This window comes from Pollachius pollachius, assembly GCF_949987615.1.
Source record: "Pollachius pollachius genome assembly, chromosome: 5".
Lineage (NCBI taxonomy): Eukaryota > Metazoa > Chordata > Actinopteri > Gadiformes > Gadidae > Pollachius > Pollachius pollachius.
Window position 1 is genome coordinate 1,793,807 of NC_136938.1, and position 20,059 is coordinate 1,813,865.

The window sequence follows — 20,059 nt, forward strand, 5'->3', positions numbered from 1 at the left end:
TGATTCTGACATTACAATGTTGATATTGCTCAAAACTAATGGTCTTAACTTCCAAATGGTCGTGTATTGCTTAAATAACCCATTTGTAAGCATAATAACACGTTTGCATTTAACGGAACAGAAATATCAACTGTTCTAGTTTTTATGCGTGCAAAATGCTTTTCAGACTGAGAGAATCACTTTTCGACCAACAACGTGATTCTGACCTTACAATGCTGATATTGGTGAAAACTAATGGACTTCACTTCCAAATGGTCGTGTATTGCTTAAATAACCCTTTTGTAAGCAAAGTAACACGTTTTCATTGAGCGGAACAGAAACATCAACTGTTGTAGTTTTTATGTGTGCAAAATGCTTTTCAGAGCGAGAGAATCACTTTTCGACCAACAATGTGATTCTGACCTTTACAATGTTTATATTGCTCAAAACTAATGGACTTCACTTCCTATTGGTCGTGTATTGCTGAAATAACCCATTTGTAAGCATAATAACAGGTTTGCATTGAACGGAACAGAAATATCAACTGTTGTAGTTTTTATGTGTGCAAAATGCTTTTCAGAGCGAGAGAATCACTTTTCGACCAACAATGTGATTCTGACCTTACAATGTTTGTATTCCTCAAAACTAATGGACTTCACTTCCAAATGGTCGTGTATTGCTGAAATAACCCTTTTGTAAGCATAATAACACGTTTGCATTGAACGGAACAGAAAAATCAACTGTTCTAGTTTTTATGTGTGCAAAATGCTTTTCAAAAAGAGAGAATCACTTTTTTTACCAACAACGTGATTCTGACCTTACAATGTTGATATTGCTCAAAACTAATGGACTTAACTTCCAAATGGTCGTGTATTGCTTAAATAACCCATTTGTAAGCATAATAACACGTTTGCATTGAGCGGAACAGAAATATCAACTGTTCTAGTTTTTATGTGTGCAAAATGCTTTTCAGAGCTAGAGAATCACTTTTTGATCAACAACGTGATTCTGACCTTACAATGTTGATATTGCTAAAAACTAATGGAATTCACTTCCAAATGTTGGTTTATGCTGATACAACCCATTTGTAAGCATGATAACACGTTTTCATTGAACGGAACAGAAATATCAACTGTTCTTGTTTGTATGCGTGCAAAATATTTTTCAGAGCGAGAGAATCACTTTTCGACCAACAACGTGATTCTCACCTTACAATGCTGATATTGCTCAAAACTAATGGACTTCACTTCCAAATGATGATATATTGCTTAAATAACCCTTTTGTAAGAAAAATAACACGTTTGCATTGAACGGAACAGAAATATCAACTGTTGTAGTTTTTATGTGTGCAAAATGCTTTTCAGAGCGAGAGAATCACTTTTTTGACCAACAACGTGATTCTGACATTACAATGTTGATATTGCTCAAAACTAATGGTCTTAACTTCCAAATGGTCGTGTATTGCTTAAATAACCCATTTGTAAGCATAATAACACGTTTGCATTTAACGGAACAGAAATATCAACTGTTCTAGTTTTTATGCGTGCAAAATGCTTTTCAGACTGAGAGAATCACTTTTCGACCAACAACGTGATTCTGACCTTACAATGCTGATATTCGTGAAAACTAATGGACTTCACTTCCAAATGGTCGTGTATTGCTTAAATAACCCTTTTGTAAGCAAAGTAACACGTTTTCATTGAGCGGAACAGAAACATCAACTGTTGTAGTTTTTATGTGTGCAAAATGCTTTTCAGAGCGAGAGAATCACTTTTCGACCAACAATGTGATTCTGACCTTTACAATGTTTATATTGCTCAAAACTAATGGACTTCACTTCCTATTGGTCGTGTATTGCTGAAATAACCCATTTGTAAGCATAATAACAGGTTTGCATTGAACGGAACAGAAATATCAACTGTTGTAGTTTTTATGTGTGCAAAATGCTTTTCAGAGCAAGAGAATCACTTTTCGACCAACAATGTGATTCTGACCTTACAATGTTTGTATTCCTCAAAACTAATGGACTTCACTTCCAAATGGTCGTGTATTGCTGAAATAACCCTTTTGTAAGCATAATAACACGTTTGCATTGAACGGAACAGAAATATCAACTGTTCTAGATTTTATGTGTGCAAAATGCTTTTCAGAGCAAGAGAATCACTTTTTGATCAACGACGTGATTCTGACCTTACAGTGTTGATATTGCTAAAAACTAATGGAATTCACTTCCAAATGTTGGTTTATGCTGAAATAACCCATTTGTAAGCATAATAACACGTTTTCATTGAACGGAACAGAAATATCAACTGTTTCAGAGCGAGAGAATCACTTTTCGACAAACAATGTGATTCTGACCTTTCATGTTGATATTGCTCAAAACTAATGGACTTCACTTCCAAATGGTCGTGTATTGCTTAAATAACCCTGTTGTAAGCAAAGTAACACGTTTGCATTGAACGGAACAGAAATATCAACTGTTGTAGTTTTTATGTGTGCAAAATGCTTTTCAGAGCGAGAGAATCACTATTCGACCAACAATGTGATTCTGACCTTACAATGTTTATATCGCTCAAAACTAAAGGACTTCTCTTCCAAATGGTCGTGTATTGCTGAAATAACCCATTTGTAAGCATAATAACACGTTTGCATTGAACGGAACAGAAATATCAACTGTTGTAGTTTTTATGTGTGCAAAATGCTTTTCAGAGCGAGAGAATCACTTTTTTGACCAACAACGTGATTCTGACCTTACAATGTTTATATTGCTCAAAACTAATGGACTTCACTTCCTATTGGTCGTGTATTGCTGAAATAACCCATTTGTAAGCATAATAACAGGTTTGCATTGAACGGAACAGAAATATCAACTGTTGTAGTTTTTATGTGTGCAAAATGCTTCTCAGAGCGAGAGAATCACTTTTCGACCAACAATGTGATTCTGACCTTACAATGTTGATATTGCTAAAAACTAATGGAATTCACTTCCAAATGTTGGTTTATGCTGATACTACCCATTTGTAAGCATGATAACACGTTTTCATTGAACGGAACAGAAAAATCAACTGTTCTTGTTTGTATGCGTGCAAAATATTTTTCAGAGCGAGAGAATCACTTTTCGACCAACAACGTGATTCTCACCTTACAATGCTGATATTGCTCAAAACTAATGGACTTCACTTCCAAATGGTCGTGTTTTGCTTAAATAACCCATTTGTAAGCATAATAACACGTTTGCATTGAACGGAACAGAAATATCAACTGTTGTAGTTTTTATGTGTGCAAAATGCTTTTCAGAGCGAGAGAATCACTTTTTGACCAACAACGTGATTCTGACATTACAATGTTGATATTGCTCAAAACTAATGGACTTAACTTCCAAATGGTCGTGTATTGCTTAAATAGCCCATTTGTAAGCATAATAACACGTTTGCATTGAACGGAACAGAAATATCAACTGTTCTAGATTTTATGTGTGCAAAATGCTTTTCAGAGCAAGAGAATCACTTTTTGATCAACGACGTGATTCTGACCTTACAGTGTTGATATTGCTAAAAACTAATGGAATTCACTTCCAAATGTTGGTTTATGCTGAAATAACCCATTTGTAAGCATAATAACACGTTTTCATTGAACGGAACAGAAATATCAACTGTTTCAGAGCGAGAGAATCACTTTTCGACAAACAATGTGATTCTGACCTTTCATGTTGATATTGCTCAAAACTAATGGACTTCACTTCCAAATGGTCGTGTATTGCTTAAATAACCCTGTTGTAAGCAAAGTAACACGTTTGCATTGAACGGAACAGAAATATCAACTGTTGTAGTTTTTATGTGTGCAAAATGCTTTTCAGAGCGAGAGAATCACTATTCGACCAACAATGTGATTCTGACCTTACAATGTTTATATCGCTCAAAACTAAAGGACTTCTCTTCCAAATGGTCGTGTATTGCTGAAATAACCCATTTGTAAGCATAATAACACGTTTGCATTGAACGGAACAGAAATATCAACTGTTGTAGTTTTTATGTGTGCAAAATGCTTTTCAGAGCGAGAGAATCACTTTTTTGACCAACAACGTGATTCTGACCTTACAATGTTTATATTGCTCAAAACTAATGGACTTCACTTCCTATTGGTCGTGTATTGCTGAAATAACCCATTTGTAAGCATAATAACAGGTTTGCATTGAACGGAACAGAAATATCAACTGTTGTAGTTTTTATGTGTGCAAAATGCTTCTCAGAGCGAGAGAATCACTTTTCGACCAACAATGTGATTCTGACCTTACAATGTTGATATTGCTAAAAACTAATGGAATTCACTTCCAAATGTTGGTTTATGCTGATACTACCCATTTGTAAGCATGATAACACGTTTTCATTGAACGGAACAGAAAAATCAACTGTTCTTGTTTGTATGCGTGCAAAATATTTTTCAGAGCGAGAGAATCACTTTTCGACCAACAACGTGATTCTCACCTTACAATGCTGATATTGCTCAAAACTAATGGACTTCACTTCCAAATGGTCGTGTTTTGCTTAAATAACCCATTTGTAAGCATAATAACACGTTTGCATTGAACGGAACAGAAATATCAACTGTTGTAGTTTTTATGTGTGCAAAATGCTTTTCAGAGCGAGAGAATCACTTTTTGACCAACAACGTGATTCTGACATTACAATGTTGATATTGCTCAAAACTAATGGACTTAACTTCCAAATGGTCGTGTATTGCTTAAATAGCCCATTTGTAAGCATACTAACACGTTTGCATTTAACGGAACAGAAATATCAACTGTTCTAATTTTTATGCGTGCAAAATGCTTTTCAGAGCAAGAGAATCACTCTTTGACCAACAATGTGATTCTGACCTTACAATGTTTATATCGCTCAAAACTAAAGGACTTCTCTTCCAAATGGTTGTGTATTGCTGAAATAACCCATTTGTAAGCATAATAACACGTTTGCATTGAACGGAACAGAAATATCAACTGTTGTAGTTTTTATGTGTGCAAAATGCTTTTCAGAGCGAGAGAATCACTTTTTTGACCAACAACGTGATTCTGACATTACACAACCCGGTATCACGCCATTGCGTGCTCCTGCGCACGAACGTTAATCTATTGAAGCGTGTTCCCGAGCACGATAGTCCGACTTTTTGCGTGTTACACAAAACGAAATGTAAACCAATGCATTCTGAATGGGAGTGTTCTAAGACAATTAACGTTCTCCACAAAACGCTACGAGAGAGAGAGAAAGAGAGAGCGGGAGGGACAGAGAGAGAGAGAGAGAGCGAGAGAGAGGCTTCAGAAAGGGTGTGCGCAGATAGTACAGTGCACCCTAGTTATGTTTATGCCAAAACCTATATATATAATTAGGCTATAATTATATTATTTAGCGTGTAATGAGACAATCTATAGCCAAATTGTCGAAGATGCCCGAGAATCTTTCGGGATATCAGCATGGGAAATCGGCGAATCAGACCCATGAATCTATTGTAGCGACCCTGGGACAGTTAAATAGTTTGTGTGTTATGTGTTACATTATATTTCGTTGTCCGTTATGCCAGTTGTTCTATGTGCATGTATTGTAATGTTATTCTTGTCAAACAGCGTGTGGGGCGAATCATTAGGTCAGCTGGGGGAGGGCCTTGGAAGAACAGGAGGGTGGGGGCCTGCACGCGAGTGAGACCGTGTTGCCGGGGTAACCGGGGTTTGTTTGGGTCCGGTTTTCAGCTGTTGGTTTCAATGTTGTTACAATGTTACAGGTTTCAGTGACCTGGTTTTTGGTCCATTAAAACTACCTTCAACTAATGACTCGACATGATTATGTCACCGGCGAGGTCGTTACACTATAAAGAAACACGTCATCTCAAGCGGGAGAGAAAGTTTGCGGTGCTGGTTTGTGTCACCAACCCAGCAACCCAGTCGCCAAGAAAAAACGTTGACAGTGCACGTTTCCATGAACACTGGATACGTAGCATTTCAACGTAAAAAATAGCGTGTTATACCTACAGTATCCACGTGTGCCGCTGTGGAGGCGGGTTTCGGGGTTTGGGACACGATTGTTTGGGGGGGGGGGGAGACTGTTGTTGACCGGGGAGGGGGGGGGGGGGGGGGAGACACGTTTGTTGAGGGGGACGACGACACACGATTGTAGGGGGGGGACACACGTTAGTTGAAGGGGGGGGACACGTTTGTTGAGGGGGGGAGACACGTTTGTATCCTAACAACAAAACAAGTTAACAAAAGCCCCATTTGTCAACTGAGAACCCCAATTCCCAGAATCCCCCGCGGCTCCGGAACACGGCGTAGCTTATATTAATCTTTATTATCTGAATGGGAAATGCAATATTTTAGGACAGATACGTATCTGTCCTAAAATATTGCATTTCCCATTCAGATAATAAAGATTAATAAAGATCATACACATTCACTGACTGAAGATTATGTAAGGAAAATGTACATTTCTCGCTAGAAAAGTCATTAGAAACGCGTTTAATGGTGTACACCATTAACGCGTTTAATGGTGTACACCATTAAACGCGTTTCTAATGACTTTTCTAGCGAGAAATGTACATAATCTTCAGTCAGTGAATGTGTATGATCTTTATTAATCTTTATTATCTGAATGGGAAATGCAATATTTTAGGACCGATTCACCGTTAAACGTGTTTCTAATAACATTTCTAGCGAGAAATATACTTTTTACTTGCATAATCTTTAGTCAGTGATTGTGTCTGATCTTTAGTTTTATAGTTATTAGGATTTGATCGGCTCGCTCGCATGTTTCAACGACGTCAGGTTGCTTTCGCTAAACTAGCAGCTCACGTGCTTCCTGCGTTTGTGTTATTAAACTGTTACTTTATGTAACTTTTAATGATATCATCTTGTTAGAAACACGTATATCTGAGAGCCAACCCAGTCGCCAAAAGCATACGTTGACAGTGTACTTTTCGTGAACACTGGATTACGTCGCATTTTCAACATAAAATAGCGTGTTATACACGCACACACACACGCACGCACACGCACAGACACACACACACACGCGCGCGCACGCACACACACACACGCACACGGTCGTGCGCAGGAGCACGCAATCGCGTGACACCGGGTTGAAAGAAAGACGTCAACTCTGGAGTGACCGAAAATTTGCGGTGCTGGTTTGTGTGACGTAAGTTCAACTATGATTGACTGCTATTTAAAAACGGTTGAATGCTTGAAATACTAAGATTATGGAGTTGATAGTGCAAATAATTATATTGCCGTTGTCAAAGAATATTAACAGGTATTAACAGCTAATAACAGATAACAAAAGCGTTGCTTCATAGGCTAATGTAGGCCTACGTCGCCACCTGTCCCTCGGGTAGGCTAGCTAGTTCGTTAGTAATTGAAATTGAACAATGAGAAAGGCTTAGATAAGTACCATACACAGCATCATGTTAGAAGGTAATTTACACAATGTAGTCGGCTGTTTGTAAAAAATAGTTTGTTTTTAGTGATTTACTTTTTTCTCCCTGCAGCTTCAAATAAGCATCATACATCTTAACTATCTCTCTGCCAATGCTAATATTTTATATCTATAATCTTTCTTATCTATCTACTATCTGTGTATCTAATCTGTTTTGTTTATCTGTCTATTCGGTTTGTCTGTGTCTTTGTAAATTAGGTAATCTTTCAATATGCCAGGCACCACATGTAAAACATGCCCCTCCTGCAAAACCATTCTGCCTTGCGCTAAAAAGGTTTGCAGCCACTGCAAAATGGTCCAGCCTGTAAAGGAACGCCTCAAAATTGCCTTGAGAAAATTTGAGGCTAAGCGGGAAGAGTGGGCGTCTTCCCGCAAGAAGAACCACAACATGGCTGTTGTCAAGCAGGAAATGTTCCTCCTGGTATGTAAACAATTCAGATTAATTATGTTCTACCTTTAACTGTCTGAATCACTATTGCTTTGAATAGTAGGTCTTTTTTGATTACTACAGGCAAAACATTAACATGCTGTGATTTCCTTACAGCTCGAAAAGCTTCAAGCAGCAGGATATAAACCTGTCCTGCTGCTTGGAAAAGCCACTAAAAAGAGCCATGTGGTCAAGGTGTTCACACCTCGTTGCACCTTGGCCACATTTGCGGAGGAGTCCCTCAAAAAAATGGGCTCCATCCATGAGTACATTTGTCAAGGTATGATTCTTTATTTTTATAAATTCCACACACCCTCTGCTTTGTTTACCAAAATACTAACTGCATCTTGTTATTTGTCCACCACATTCATTTTTATCATGGAACTATTGCTACAATTTTTTTGGTTGCCATTTGCAATTTAATAACCCTTTGCAACACTTTTCAAACTTGCACAGGATGGACCCCTTTTGCAAGTGGGACTGCAGAGGGGCCAGAAGAGGGCAGGGGGACCACTCAGGTGAAGACATACAGGAATATCTATGACAATTAAAGAGGCTAATCCTATATATTGTTATATACTGCATATATACTCCAATATATTATGCTACAAATTACAATATACTAAGTCAGCTGTATAAGTGCTAACCTCTTTTCATGTTTGTTTATGGTTATTTATGTGTATAGATGTGTATAGATCTGTATGGTCTTAATTTCATATTTTTTAAAACTGAATTTACACTTGCACTGTTGAAGTTCCACTGTTGGACTTTGAGTGAGTGTTATCTTATGTCATCTTAGATGGACATGGACATGGGAGAGGTGGAGGACAGGGCCGTGCAGGTGGAGGAGGGGGAGGAGGTGGCCCTGCAGGTGGAGGAGGGGGAGGAGGTGGCCCTGCAGTTGGAGGAGGTGGCCCTGCAGGTGGAGGAGGGGGAGGAGGTGGCCCTGCAGTTGGAGGAGGTGGCCCTGCAGGTGGAGGAGGTGGAGGAGGTGGCCCTGCAGGTGGAGGAGGTGGAGGAGGTGGCCCTGCAGGTGGAGGAGGTGGCCCTGCAGGTGGAGGAGGTGGCCCTGCAGGTGGAGGAGGGGACCCTGCAGGTGGAGGAGGGGGCCCTGCAGGTGGAGGAGGTGGCCCTGCAGGTGGAGGAGGTGGCCCTGCAGGTGGAGGAGGGGGCCCTGCAGGTGGAGGAGGGGGCCCTGCAGGTAGAGGAGGTGGCCCACCCGGACACGGAAGGACCAGGTATGGATTTTTCAATTAAAGCATGCATGAGAAGGTACTAAGTGTCATACAAATAAACATCATTGCCTGAATGAGTAATATTTTATTTTCCATTCCAACAGCGGTCTCTACTGTGCAGAGGAAGCGGAGGAGAAAAGGTATGTTCAGAATGTCTGTACAGATCGAATTGCTAATTGACTACTATTCTTTTCACCATAGCATTACATTTATTGTAGTTATTTTGGAAAAAGGACTGTAATAAGAATGTTGGTTATGACCATTTGAGTCTTTGTTTGAATACCTCAACATTTCTTTCCTACAGAGCATCACAGCCAGAAGGGGCTTGAAAAAAGGAACAAGACTTTACCGAAGAGTAAGATGAAATAGTTTGTAACGATCAGAGCACTGACAAACCCTTTACACAATTTATAATTATGGAATTGTAAATTATTCTCCTGTGTATTCATAGCAGCGATTACAGCATTAATACAGTATTAATAATTACTGTTATTGATTTTATATTTGCGGTATTTTATATTTGCCAGTGGATAAGCATAGATGGTTTTGTTGTGAAAAACATGTTTTTTATATTTTCAGATTGCCCCTACCATATTGGTCGTGACTCCTTCGAAATAAGGAGTTACGGGAAGGAGAGGATGAGAAAGGTTTGACAGACCCATAAAGACCCAGCAAAAACACATGCGTGATTAACTGTAGGAATGACATTCTCGCTGATTGATCATGAGCATGCATATTAAGTGCATACTGTAAATGTAATTTACTCATGTATACAAGTAATTTGCATAAATATTTTGGAATAGTACCGTCAATGCATTTTGTCTATCAAACTCATAGGCTAACACTGAATTTATTATCTTACTAATGAATTTATGGTTCCTTTCCTTGATAGGGCATTAAAGAAGTCCTTGTTGATTGGCAGCCTTGCCCAGTTTGGTATGTATTTAATTTGGTTTCTTTCTGTTTCACTGGGTTTTTTTAAACCACTTCATTGCTTTTCCGAGTATTCTATATTATACCATATTATTTTGCACCATCTTGGTGCAAAATAGCTGCTGCTATTTTAACGTTTAACAGTAGTTCTTCCACCAAACACACTTGCCAACCAGATTTCCTATCAAGTGGTTTCATCATTCCCTTTCTTATGTGTCATACACTATTACATTATTAGATCTTGAATTATTAGAAAATGACTTGAAAGTGTGGTATTGCTCAAGAACAAAAATGTGCAAAGATTGGACTTGATTTGTAATTGCCTTTATAGATGAGAATCAATATAAAGTAGGTATATACTGTGTGTTATGTAAGTGGAGTTCGACCAATCATCACAAAACGGTTCATTGATAAATTATTTGTTCTCTTTTCAGTGGGAAGGAGTGGGCCAGGTCCTGGCAGCCAAAAGATTTGAATTAGTCCCCCTGCCCTCTTCAAATAAAAACATATTTTCAGTCTTTCTAGAATGTGGTGCTACTCCTGATACATGATTGCCCTGCCATTCAAATGTGGTCACTAAGAGCTTAATGACACACACACACATATATATATATATATATATATGTATGGACACAACAGTTAATATAAATATGAATTCCAGTCTGTAGGCAGTACATGGTGGGTAAAGTTAAAGTAACTCAAAAGTTGTGGGCTGAAGGGTCTCTAGCTAATAGAGTAGTAGCAGCAATTAATTGAGTATTTAATCCATTCAATGTATTTAAGATATGCATCCAGGTATAATTGCAAATGGCTATATTGTATAGAAAATATTGATTTTAAACATACAAGTGCAAGCAGGGCCTACTGAATGTCAATTTAGTCACAACAGATTATTAAAATATTGTGCTGATAGATCTTTATTCAACACCAAAACACCAGATTCTCTTGGATGATTAAGTTAGCTGCTACGTCAAACCAACCATGGTGTGGTGGTGGTTTCATATATGTGAAAGGGCATTCAAATATAGCCTACTACAATAATAACAATAATACATTTTATTTGTAAATCACTTTTCATAAAAATAATCTCAAAGTGCTACAACAAAACACGAAGGGCAATAACACAATAAAATAAATAATAATCTAAGGACCATAGGTGTTATAGGGTGTACCGATGAGAAGGCTGTTACAGTAATCAAGCCTGGAGGGGATTAAGGCGTAGACGAGTTTCTCTGCGTCAGAGAAGGTGAGGATTGGGCAGAGTTTTAATCAATGATCAATTAGGAGGCCGAAGCCCTAAAGGACGACCCTGTCTCATGAAAATTACGTTCCCAGAGAACTATTCGGCATTCTCAATTACGTTTGTCTGAAAACGTATTTTGTCTCGACAGAAAAACATGGTGGCTAAGCCTATGATGGTTGCTATGGACGCTGAAACTAGCAGCCCGAATGCCGTTTAAAGCATGGAAATAAAACCATTGTCTTTGCTGATTATGTTATTTTATGGAACCGTGTAATGATGTTATTTTTCCACACATAAACACAGAACAGTCTGTTCAACCCGGTATCACGCCAAGGCGTGAAATAGATACATTGGTCCACCTCGCAAGGAGTGTTCAGTGTCACGCTATGCCTGACCAAAGCGTGAAGAGATACACGTTTCTTCCGCCCATCTAAATGAATGGAGGAATAGCACCAATAGGGGTCGATACGTTCTCCCAGCATTTGGGGGAAATGGTTACGTATATATATATATATATATATTAGATTAGATTAGAAAACTTTATTTATCCCAAAATGGGCAATTTCGTTCACAGTTTCCAGTCTCACATAATAGATTACTTAATAAATACAATAAATAGCAATAGGAGGTAGACAAAAACATATATCAAAGGCAGTCCAACACACACATTTAACTCACAATTCATTTCAGCCCGTCAGTAACAACCACCCTGCCCCCGGAAACACCCAGCAACACTGGTGTGCTCTCCACCTACTCCTTACTTTTGTCATCATTTAGTAACCTGATGGTTGCAGGGATAAAAGAGTGGGAGTACCTCATTGTTCTTGTCCTGATTGAACAGTAGCGCCGCCCTGAAGGCATTAGGCATATATATATATATATATATATATATATATATATATATATATATATATCCAATATTTTAGGACAGATTGACCATTAAACGTGTTTCTAATAACATTTCTAGCGAGAAATATACTTTTTACTTGCATAATCTTCAGTCAGTGAATGTGTCTGATCTTTTGTTCGATAGTTAGTTTTATGGTCTCCCTAGCATGTTTCAAAGACGTCAGGTTGCTAGGGACGCGACGATCTAGTTGTGGGCCAGCAGAGGGTAACATTTATACCGAATTTGGCCTGTAACCAAATGTATGATATGCTATACGTATAGCCTAGTTTATATGTTATAAATATTTGTTATATGGTCTGGTTATACCTGAACTTGGTTAAAGATGTTCAATGGTCAGATACAGATCATGTTATAACGATAATTGAATAAAAGTCCATAAATGGTCTACTTATAGATAGAATATTACACGACGTAATAATTGTATACATATAATAGCCTATATTTTAATATTAAATTAATTAATTACAATAACGGCTTTAAACATGTGACATGCCTTCGTTTTTTGGGCCTTTTCTTTTCAATGGGCCTGCGTCAACGTCACGTGACTCTCGGCAAACCACGTTGGTTAAAGACGGCAATGGAGCTTGGTTAGGAAATAGAAAGATATACCATGAAAATATCTTCCCGTAACGGGGCAAACAAGGTGTCATTTGTCATCTACGTTTCGAGGCGATTGCAACGGTGCCATGCATGACCATATTTGACTATGTTTCAGGGTAGTAATTAGCTGTCGATTTTGGAGGCCTTTATAGATAATAACCATTTATAGATTTGCTACCCGATGGAGTTTTCTGACAAATTACATGTTATTTAGCATCTACATTAGCAGCTGAGTCCAATGAGATCAAGCTCGACCTTGTGCCACACAGAGATCATGCCCTAAACCATAGGTGTACCATGTAAAATACAGGGGCCATGTAGTGTAGGGGGCCGTGTAGGGCCGTGGAGTGTCATGCTTTGTGTCATTGGACTCAGCTCAATGTGTAGATGCTAAATAACATGTCATTTGTCACAAACTTTTATCGGGAAGCAAATCAATAGCTGGTCATTATTGATTAAGGCCTCCAATTTCGACAGCTAATTACTACCATTAAACATGTTTGAATGTGTTCATGTGTGGCACCGTTGCAATCGCCTGGAAGCGTAGATATTGAAGGACATCTTGTTTGCCCTCTTACGCACCGGCCCTACAAGAAATTACTCAGCAAGTGCTCCATCTTGTTGCACCTCACCCAGCGGCTCGCTTACAAGATTTTGGTCTGAAGTTCTACCCAAACCTACACCCTAGCCATCCAACATGCATATCTGAGAATCAGGCCTCTCTTTAATAATGACAAAAAGTTATGAGAGAAACACACATTAACTTTTTGTTATCTCATAAGCGGCGTGGTGCCGGCTCCTTTTGACCTTTTGACCCCCGACTTCAAAAACGTGGCCACAGGCCAGCTGTGTCTACACACCTTTAGCCACAAATGTACACCTCCATCCCACAAAAAATGGGGACTAGAAACTAACCTCTGTCTTATGTACATTTACTGTACTGTTGGAGGTCACGCCCCTTTGCCGACCTTTTCGAGATAGCTAGGGATGCTAAAATGTTTACACACATTTCCCGGGGCCCCGTGTACGACATATCCGAGATTTGGAGTTCTAGCCCTTAGAGAAAAAAAGTTTTCCCAAATGGAGTGTCATTTGGACCGCCCTGAAATTTTAATACCTTGTTCTAGGGCCTAACTGGGACCTCCGCACCGAAACTTGGCCCGGTCGGACCCCGAGGGCAGGAAGGGGGGGCCCTTCCTGTCCGAGACTTGGCCCGGTCAGACCCCGAGGGCAGGCCCCCCCTTCCTGCCCTCGGGGTCCGACCGGGCCAAGTTTCGGTGCGGAGGTCCCAGTTAGGCCCTAGAACAAGGTATTAAAATTTCAGGGCGGTAGGACCTTCCTATCTCAAAAACTGTTTTTCCACCACATTCTGAACCATTAGGTCTTGCAGGCTACACTTCTGAGGGGCTTTGTCCAAATGACACTCCATTTGGGAAAACTTTTTTTCTCTAAGGGCTAGAACTCCAAATCTCGGATATGTCGTACACGGGGCCCCGGGAAATGTGTGTAAACATTTTAGCATCTCTAGCTATCTCGAAAAGGTGGAAAAAGGGGCGTGACCTCCAACAGTAGAGTAAATGTATATGACAGAGGTTATGTTTCTAGTCCCCATTTACTGTGGGATGTAGGTGTACATTTGTGGCTTAAGGTGGGTAGACACAGCTGGCCTGTGGACACGTTTTTGAAGTCTGGGGTCAAAAGGTCAAAAGGAGCCGGCACCACACCGCTTATGAGATAACAAAAAGTTAATGTGCATTTCTCTCATAACTTGTCCTTAAAGTGACTGTCAACGTATGCTTTTGGCGACTGGGTTGCCATACCACAAAGGTTCAAAATAGTTTTTCATCAACCCCCAAACCTTGACATTCTTTCTCATTATAACAAGATATTTCTCGAATCTCATCCACTTCTGAAATTGTATATATGAATGAAATTCATAGTATCCGCGTTTACATGGCACATCTGATCCGCATAGATTTCTATGCGTCATAGATCTCTTCCTAAAATGTGATCCGAATGTACTGTATACATGGCAGTAACAAAAGTGTCCGTTAAGTCTCGTGCATAGAAATCTATGCGGAACAGATGTGTCCATGTCAATAAGGCTAGTGAGGTTATAGCACTATTTATTCTCACCCACCCCATCTTGAATTGAAGAGATAGATTTTTTTATTTTTTTTATTTTAAACATAGCAATAACAATGATCATTTGTGTACATCAAGCGAGGCACGAAACCACACCATCAACTAAGTTGCTTGTTCTCTTGCATCTTCCTCATCCTCGCTGGTGTCTGGACTGACCAGGCCCATCGGATCACATTCCTCTTCCTCACAAACATCAAGGAAGACAGAGGCCAATGGACCTAGAGCAGTCTTATACCGCTGCAGGACCATTTGATGTCGTTCTTCCACTTCCGCAAGTCTTCTTGCCAAGAGACAGTGAAGTCCATTTTCATCTTCTACAAGTAGAGGACAGAAAACCCAACGACGTTAATATATATTGAAACATCCCCCACTAATTGAATACATTAAATGGGATCCCCAAAACTTGTCTTTAACTTACCGTATCTTGCAAGCTCCGTCTTGAGGGCCACTCCCAGGTTCTGCAACCACGTACAGTGCTGGGCCATCTCCAACACCAGGATAGGGAGCTCCTCTTCCAGCCGTGTTTTCAGCATTTCCTGGTCGTGCAGTCGTTTCTTGAACCCGATTGTTACTAATGATCCAAAATATTAAGATCAATACATGAGTATCTGGCATTACATTTAGCAATGCAACCATAATGGAAACAGAATTTAGAAATGATGTTTCTTTCCCAAAATCGTTTTATATATTACAAAACCACCATTATATTTAATATATCATTTCAGGATAGTTCACTATTCCGATATACTGCATGACATTTTAAAAGCATTGAAAAATGCATACCACTGCCATAGTCCTCCCATGGCCATATTGCGCCAGTGCTCTGTCCAGCCAAAGAGTGGTCAACCAAGGCCACATCAATCCTTTTGGAGAGGTCTGCAACAAGACTGTTGTATTTATCAATCTCCTGGAGAAGGCGCTTTTTGTCTTCCGTCAACTTTCTTCGGAGACGATGGCGAAGCTTGTTGCTGTCTAGATTGTTTAGGAGAAACGTAATATGCAGACACAAAAACCTTGTATAGGTTATATTAAAAACAATATAGATACATTGTTAGGTATACCGGATAACTCAAGAAAAAGCCTACATACCATTCTGACGGTAGAGGGTTTGTTTCTGTTGCTTTAGACCCAGATGGAGACCCTCAATGGACTGCTGGAGAACGTGCAGACCCGTTACTGGGGTCTCTGTAGATATCCGTTAGGGTGAAATTAAGCTCAGTGTACTGTATTCTATACAATGCAACCGAGTTTTCTAGATTTTTGCAGCACTAATGCTTCACTGATTGTGTATTATTTTGATTACCGTTTGAACACAAATGTCTGTAAGGAAACTGCAAAAAGGCATGTATATTGTTCTGTCCTCACCGCTCTCTGCCCATTCCTTGACTTCAGCAATCCACTGTACAGCCATTGCATTTGAGCACTGCAGGTCCTTCTGCAGTTGTGACAGCCTCTCTGCCTCTTCTTCTGCCCTTTTAGATGTCTAAAATATTTACAATAATTACAATAGGAACTCAGTCTGCCTAACAACTGGCACAAAAACATACATGAATATGAAACATACCTTCACATATCTTGTGGAGAGGGCCTTGTGTAGCGTCTCTGCTTTGTGATGGTTCCAACCCATTGCATGCACAGTGAGCATGTCCACACGTGCTGGTATAAGGAGAATTACATTATGTTCTGCAATCTATGAGCAATATTAGATGATAGCATAAACTCAGACCAAAGTGACTTACCTGCTTTTGACATTTACTTTGTTGTCAGGGCACAACGGGAGAGGTAGCTGTTTATTTGCTCCACCTCCTCACCGGCAGTTGTGCCTGCTCCCTTCTGATTCCGACCACTCCATTTTATCTGTTGCAAGGATGGGTGGATTTGGGGTTCATTAGAGCCAATGAAGCAGTTGGAAAACGTGGACAAATATTATGGAAAAGGAATTCAGCTTAAAGCTGTCCATTCCTATAGTAACACATGGCGTATTCATTTGAAAATAACAGATAACAGACATACCTCACACTTGGTAGCATGAGCTCTTGCATGCATGATGCTCAGGAAGGGCTTCATTTCTGTGAGGCTCTTGAGAGCTGGAATGACCGAAGCAACTTTTTGTAGGTATGGCCAGTATTTGCATGCCACATCCATAGCAAAAAACTGTGCCTTGCTTGGGAGAAGCTCCCTTTGGAGATACATAGGATACGCAAATATCTCTCCTCGGTACATGTTAAGGGCTTTTAAAAAGGAAGCCATGCCGACACACCGCAACCTCAACGCCTTCCTCATCCAGTTTAGAGGCCCGCCTAGAGGTCTCCCTTGCTGCTCCCCATTGAGAGTCTCCACATGTGCCTCTCCCCTTTATCTGTGAATATAGTGCATACACATATTGTTAATGTAATTCACGACAAAAGAGTAGGGAGTATGGAATACTTCTAGAAGTCCAGGAAATGCAATGATTCCTTTAGTAACAGAACTATTTGAGTGTTTAAACTTAGCTTAAACTTACATTCTTCACCGCCATCTGTATTGTGTTGACAAAATCAGACACCTCACTGTCTTTGGCTAGAAATAGCCCATCAAAAAAGGGAGTGTCATTAGATCTAGGGGAAAAATATATAACATCCATTACCTACTCTTGTTGTCACTTACAGTCACGACTCAATTACCAAAGAGAACTTAAAGTGCACCTTCCAGTATGGCCAAAGCGATAAAGCTTCCTGTTGCCATCTGCTGACACTGCTACCATTTCAGGTGTGCAGGCAGGGCAGGTGAAAGGGGTATCACAGCAGAGCTGGTCTTTCTCAAAGGAGGCGTATGCAAACTCAAGAAAGCTCCTCTGCAGGGCATCCCCGTTGATCTGTCCAGACTAGAAAGTATATCAGAATATGGAAAACATTTTTGAGATAGTCAAAAAAAAAATAAAAAAATTGCTGACAATATTGGTGAGCATAATAAATAGTATTGCTGATGTCACTTACTCTTCCTGCACACAGTGTGCGATGTTCCAGCATTTTTGCAAGGGCTTGCCTGGAGAATCCAGGTGAGATCAACTTCAGCTCCTGAAAGGTGTTGAGGAGGTCCACCGTGTAGATTGTGGAAGCATTTGCAGAAGCTGGCCAATATCCACTCCTGACTAGGTCTCTCACATCAGGGGCCCACTGCTGCAGGCATGTTTGGCACACATAACGTGGCAAATGCAAATCATAACGCCCTAACGAAAAAAACAACATTAGTCATAATCATTGACACATATTGTATATTAGACTAACAGAAGTCTAAATAGAGAACTGGTTTCTACCATTGATGGTAATCAAGATGACTGGTTTCCCAGCTTCCACTGTGAAGCTAGGGACCTGGCAGGTGCAGTGCTGTGCTGGCATTGTGGGTAAAATGCGATCTGTCGAAAAGAAAAGTGAACATTCTGTATATGGCAGCAGACTGAATAAACAAGATAAGGATCAGGAAGTCTAGACAGGTAGATTTGTCAGACCTTACCTTGCTCATGTGTGGCATATATTCCAGTCTCTCCTCTTGAGATACATGTGGATGGGGGAATGGCTTTAAAGAAGCCATCCACCACGCTGTCCCTGTTGTGGAGTGGCCGTTTGCTGTGGTTATGCATGTCGCAGGACAAAACCACTGCTCCGGAAGGCACTCTCTGCACCTAAGCAGACAAAACACTCAAGTCAAGTCACTCAATTTATATGATATACTTTTTTTAGTGTACATTGATACATTCTATTATTTGATTGATGAACATCCAACCTTATAACAGCCGGCTTGTGGCAGAAGCAACACAATGGCTTGCCAACAGCCTCAGATTCCAAAAGGCATCTGAGGTGGTACGGCCGTGCTTCCTCCCAACGGTCAGAGGCTTTCTGCTGCCTAACAGACCACGATGATGCTGCGCTTCTCTCAGGCTCAGCAGGACAGGGGCTTGAATCCAGTAGGGCAGAAAGCCTCTCCATGTTTTGTTCTGCAAATAAAATATAACCAAATGATCTACATTCTATATACAGTATTTGGATTTCAGAATTAAACACTGTATATTTACCAAACATCTCTTGAGGATTTTGCTGTGCTCTGGGTAAGGGCAAGGAATCCTCTGAAGGAAGTGCCAACACCTCAGTGTCCATGCCTGTTAAACAGTACATGACAGATTAATATATCTCTACGGCAGACACTCAAGTGCTTGCACTGCTGCAAGAAACTCATTTGACAGTAAGTACGTCAATCAAACGGTCGTACGGCACTCCCTCTCCCCCGCTCCCATGTACTTGTACTTGGAATGGGTAGAGTCAGCGTTGAAGGAGAGGGGGTAGGACCATTTGAGTTGTGTATTTTCAAAATCTGCTGGCGTTTCGCAAATCCCATACCCAACCTTTAACGGTCCAAATGTTACAAATCGACTTTGACCCACGGGAACGAAAAATCGAATAATAGAAAATTCTGACCCATCCCTAATTGCCATGGGTAATTGTTTGTCACCAAATTAAACTAATCTGAATTTGCACATAAACAAACCTGTAGTTAGGCCACTCCAACGGTCTGCACGGCCTGTATGGCCCGCACGGCCTCCACGTCTCCCTCTGGCCTTGCCGCGTCCGCTCCGTTTGGTTGAGCTCCGTGGTGAATCCCCTCCAGATCTTGCCCGATTGACATTCTCCGCAGCCTCCTGTGTGTTTAAGTCCAACATCTTGTTAGACGGAGTTTCTGAGGTACTGAAACATTCATTTCATGTACAAGTTCAAGTTCAGTTAATGTACAAAAGGTTGTTACCATGGCTTCTGCAAGGAATTGGTCATGCATCAACCCAACGGCAAGGTGTCTTCCTTCTGTGCGGGGGTCACGGAGATCCAGGTCAAACAACTTGTCCATAGCAACACGAGAGAAAAGTTACAGCGATAGAATGAATAGAACTACTGCCGACAATCGATCTTGAGAATGCTTGTAAGATTAGCAGTCCTATCTATATGTCGCTCGAGAGCAGCGTCATAGAGCTCGTAAGTTCGCCCCTTCCGGTAGGCCCCTCATGGGACCTCTGAGATCGAAAAATATGAATGGGTTTCAATGGAGAGAAAGTAATTATTTTCTGGTCCCCGTCTTTATATG

The 20,059-nt window shown here is 40.3% G+C and overlaps 2 protein-coding genes across 2 annotated transcripts; one reads left to right on the forward strand and one right to left on the reverse strand.

Annotated features, from left to right (window-relative positions):
* Window positions 1–7,749: 7,749 nt before the first annotated feature.
* Window positions 7,750–10,632, forward strand: LOC307075753 (uncharacterized protein; the record flags this gene model as incomplete). The annotated part of the gene is made up of 10 exons (XM_079736445.1): window positions 7,750–7,878; window positions 8,002–8,164; window positions 8,341–8,402; window positions 8,684–8,773; window positions 8,981–9,122; window positions 9,224–9,259; window positions 9,424–9,474; window positions 9,699–9,766; window positions 10,012–10,055; window positions 10,487–10,632. 10 exons carry the CDS (start codon window positions 7,750–7,752, stop codon window positions 10,530–10,532), a joined length of 831 nt encoding a protein of 276 aa, XP_079592571.1. The 3' UTR covers window positions 10,533–10,632.
* A 563-nt stretch (window positions 10,633–11,195) lies between these two features.
* Window positions 11,196–16,603, reverse strand: LOC307075754 (uncharacterized protein; the record flags this gene model as incomplete). The annotated part of the gene is made up of 7 exons (XM_079736446.1): window positions 16,515–16,603; window positions 16,316–16,433; window positions 16,040–16,135; window positions 15,734–15,922; window positions 15,369–15,521; window positions 15,169–15,264; window positions 11,196–11,284 (listed from the first exon to the last, which is right to left on the reverse strand). Exons 1-7 carry the CDS (start codon window positions 16,593–16,595, stop codon window positions 11,196–11,198), a joined length of 822 nt encoding a protein of 273 aa, XP_079592572.1. The 5' UTR covers window positions 16,596–16,603.
* Between the last annotated feature and the right edge of the window lie 3,456 nt (window positions 16,604–20,059).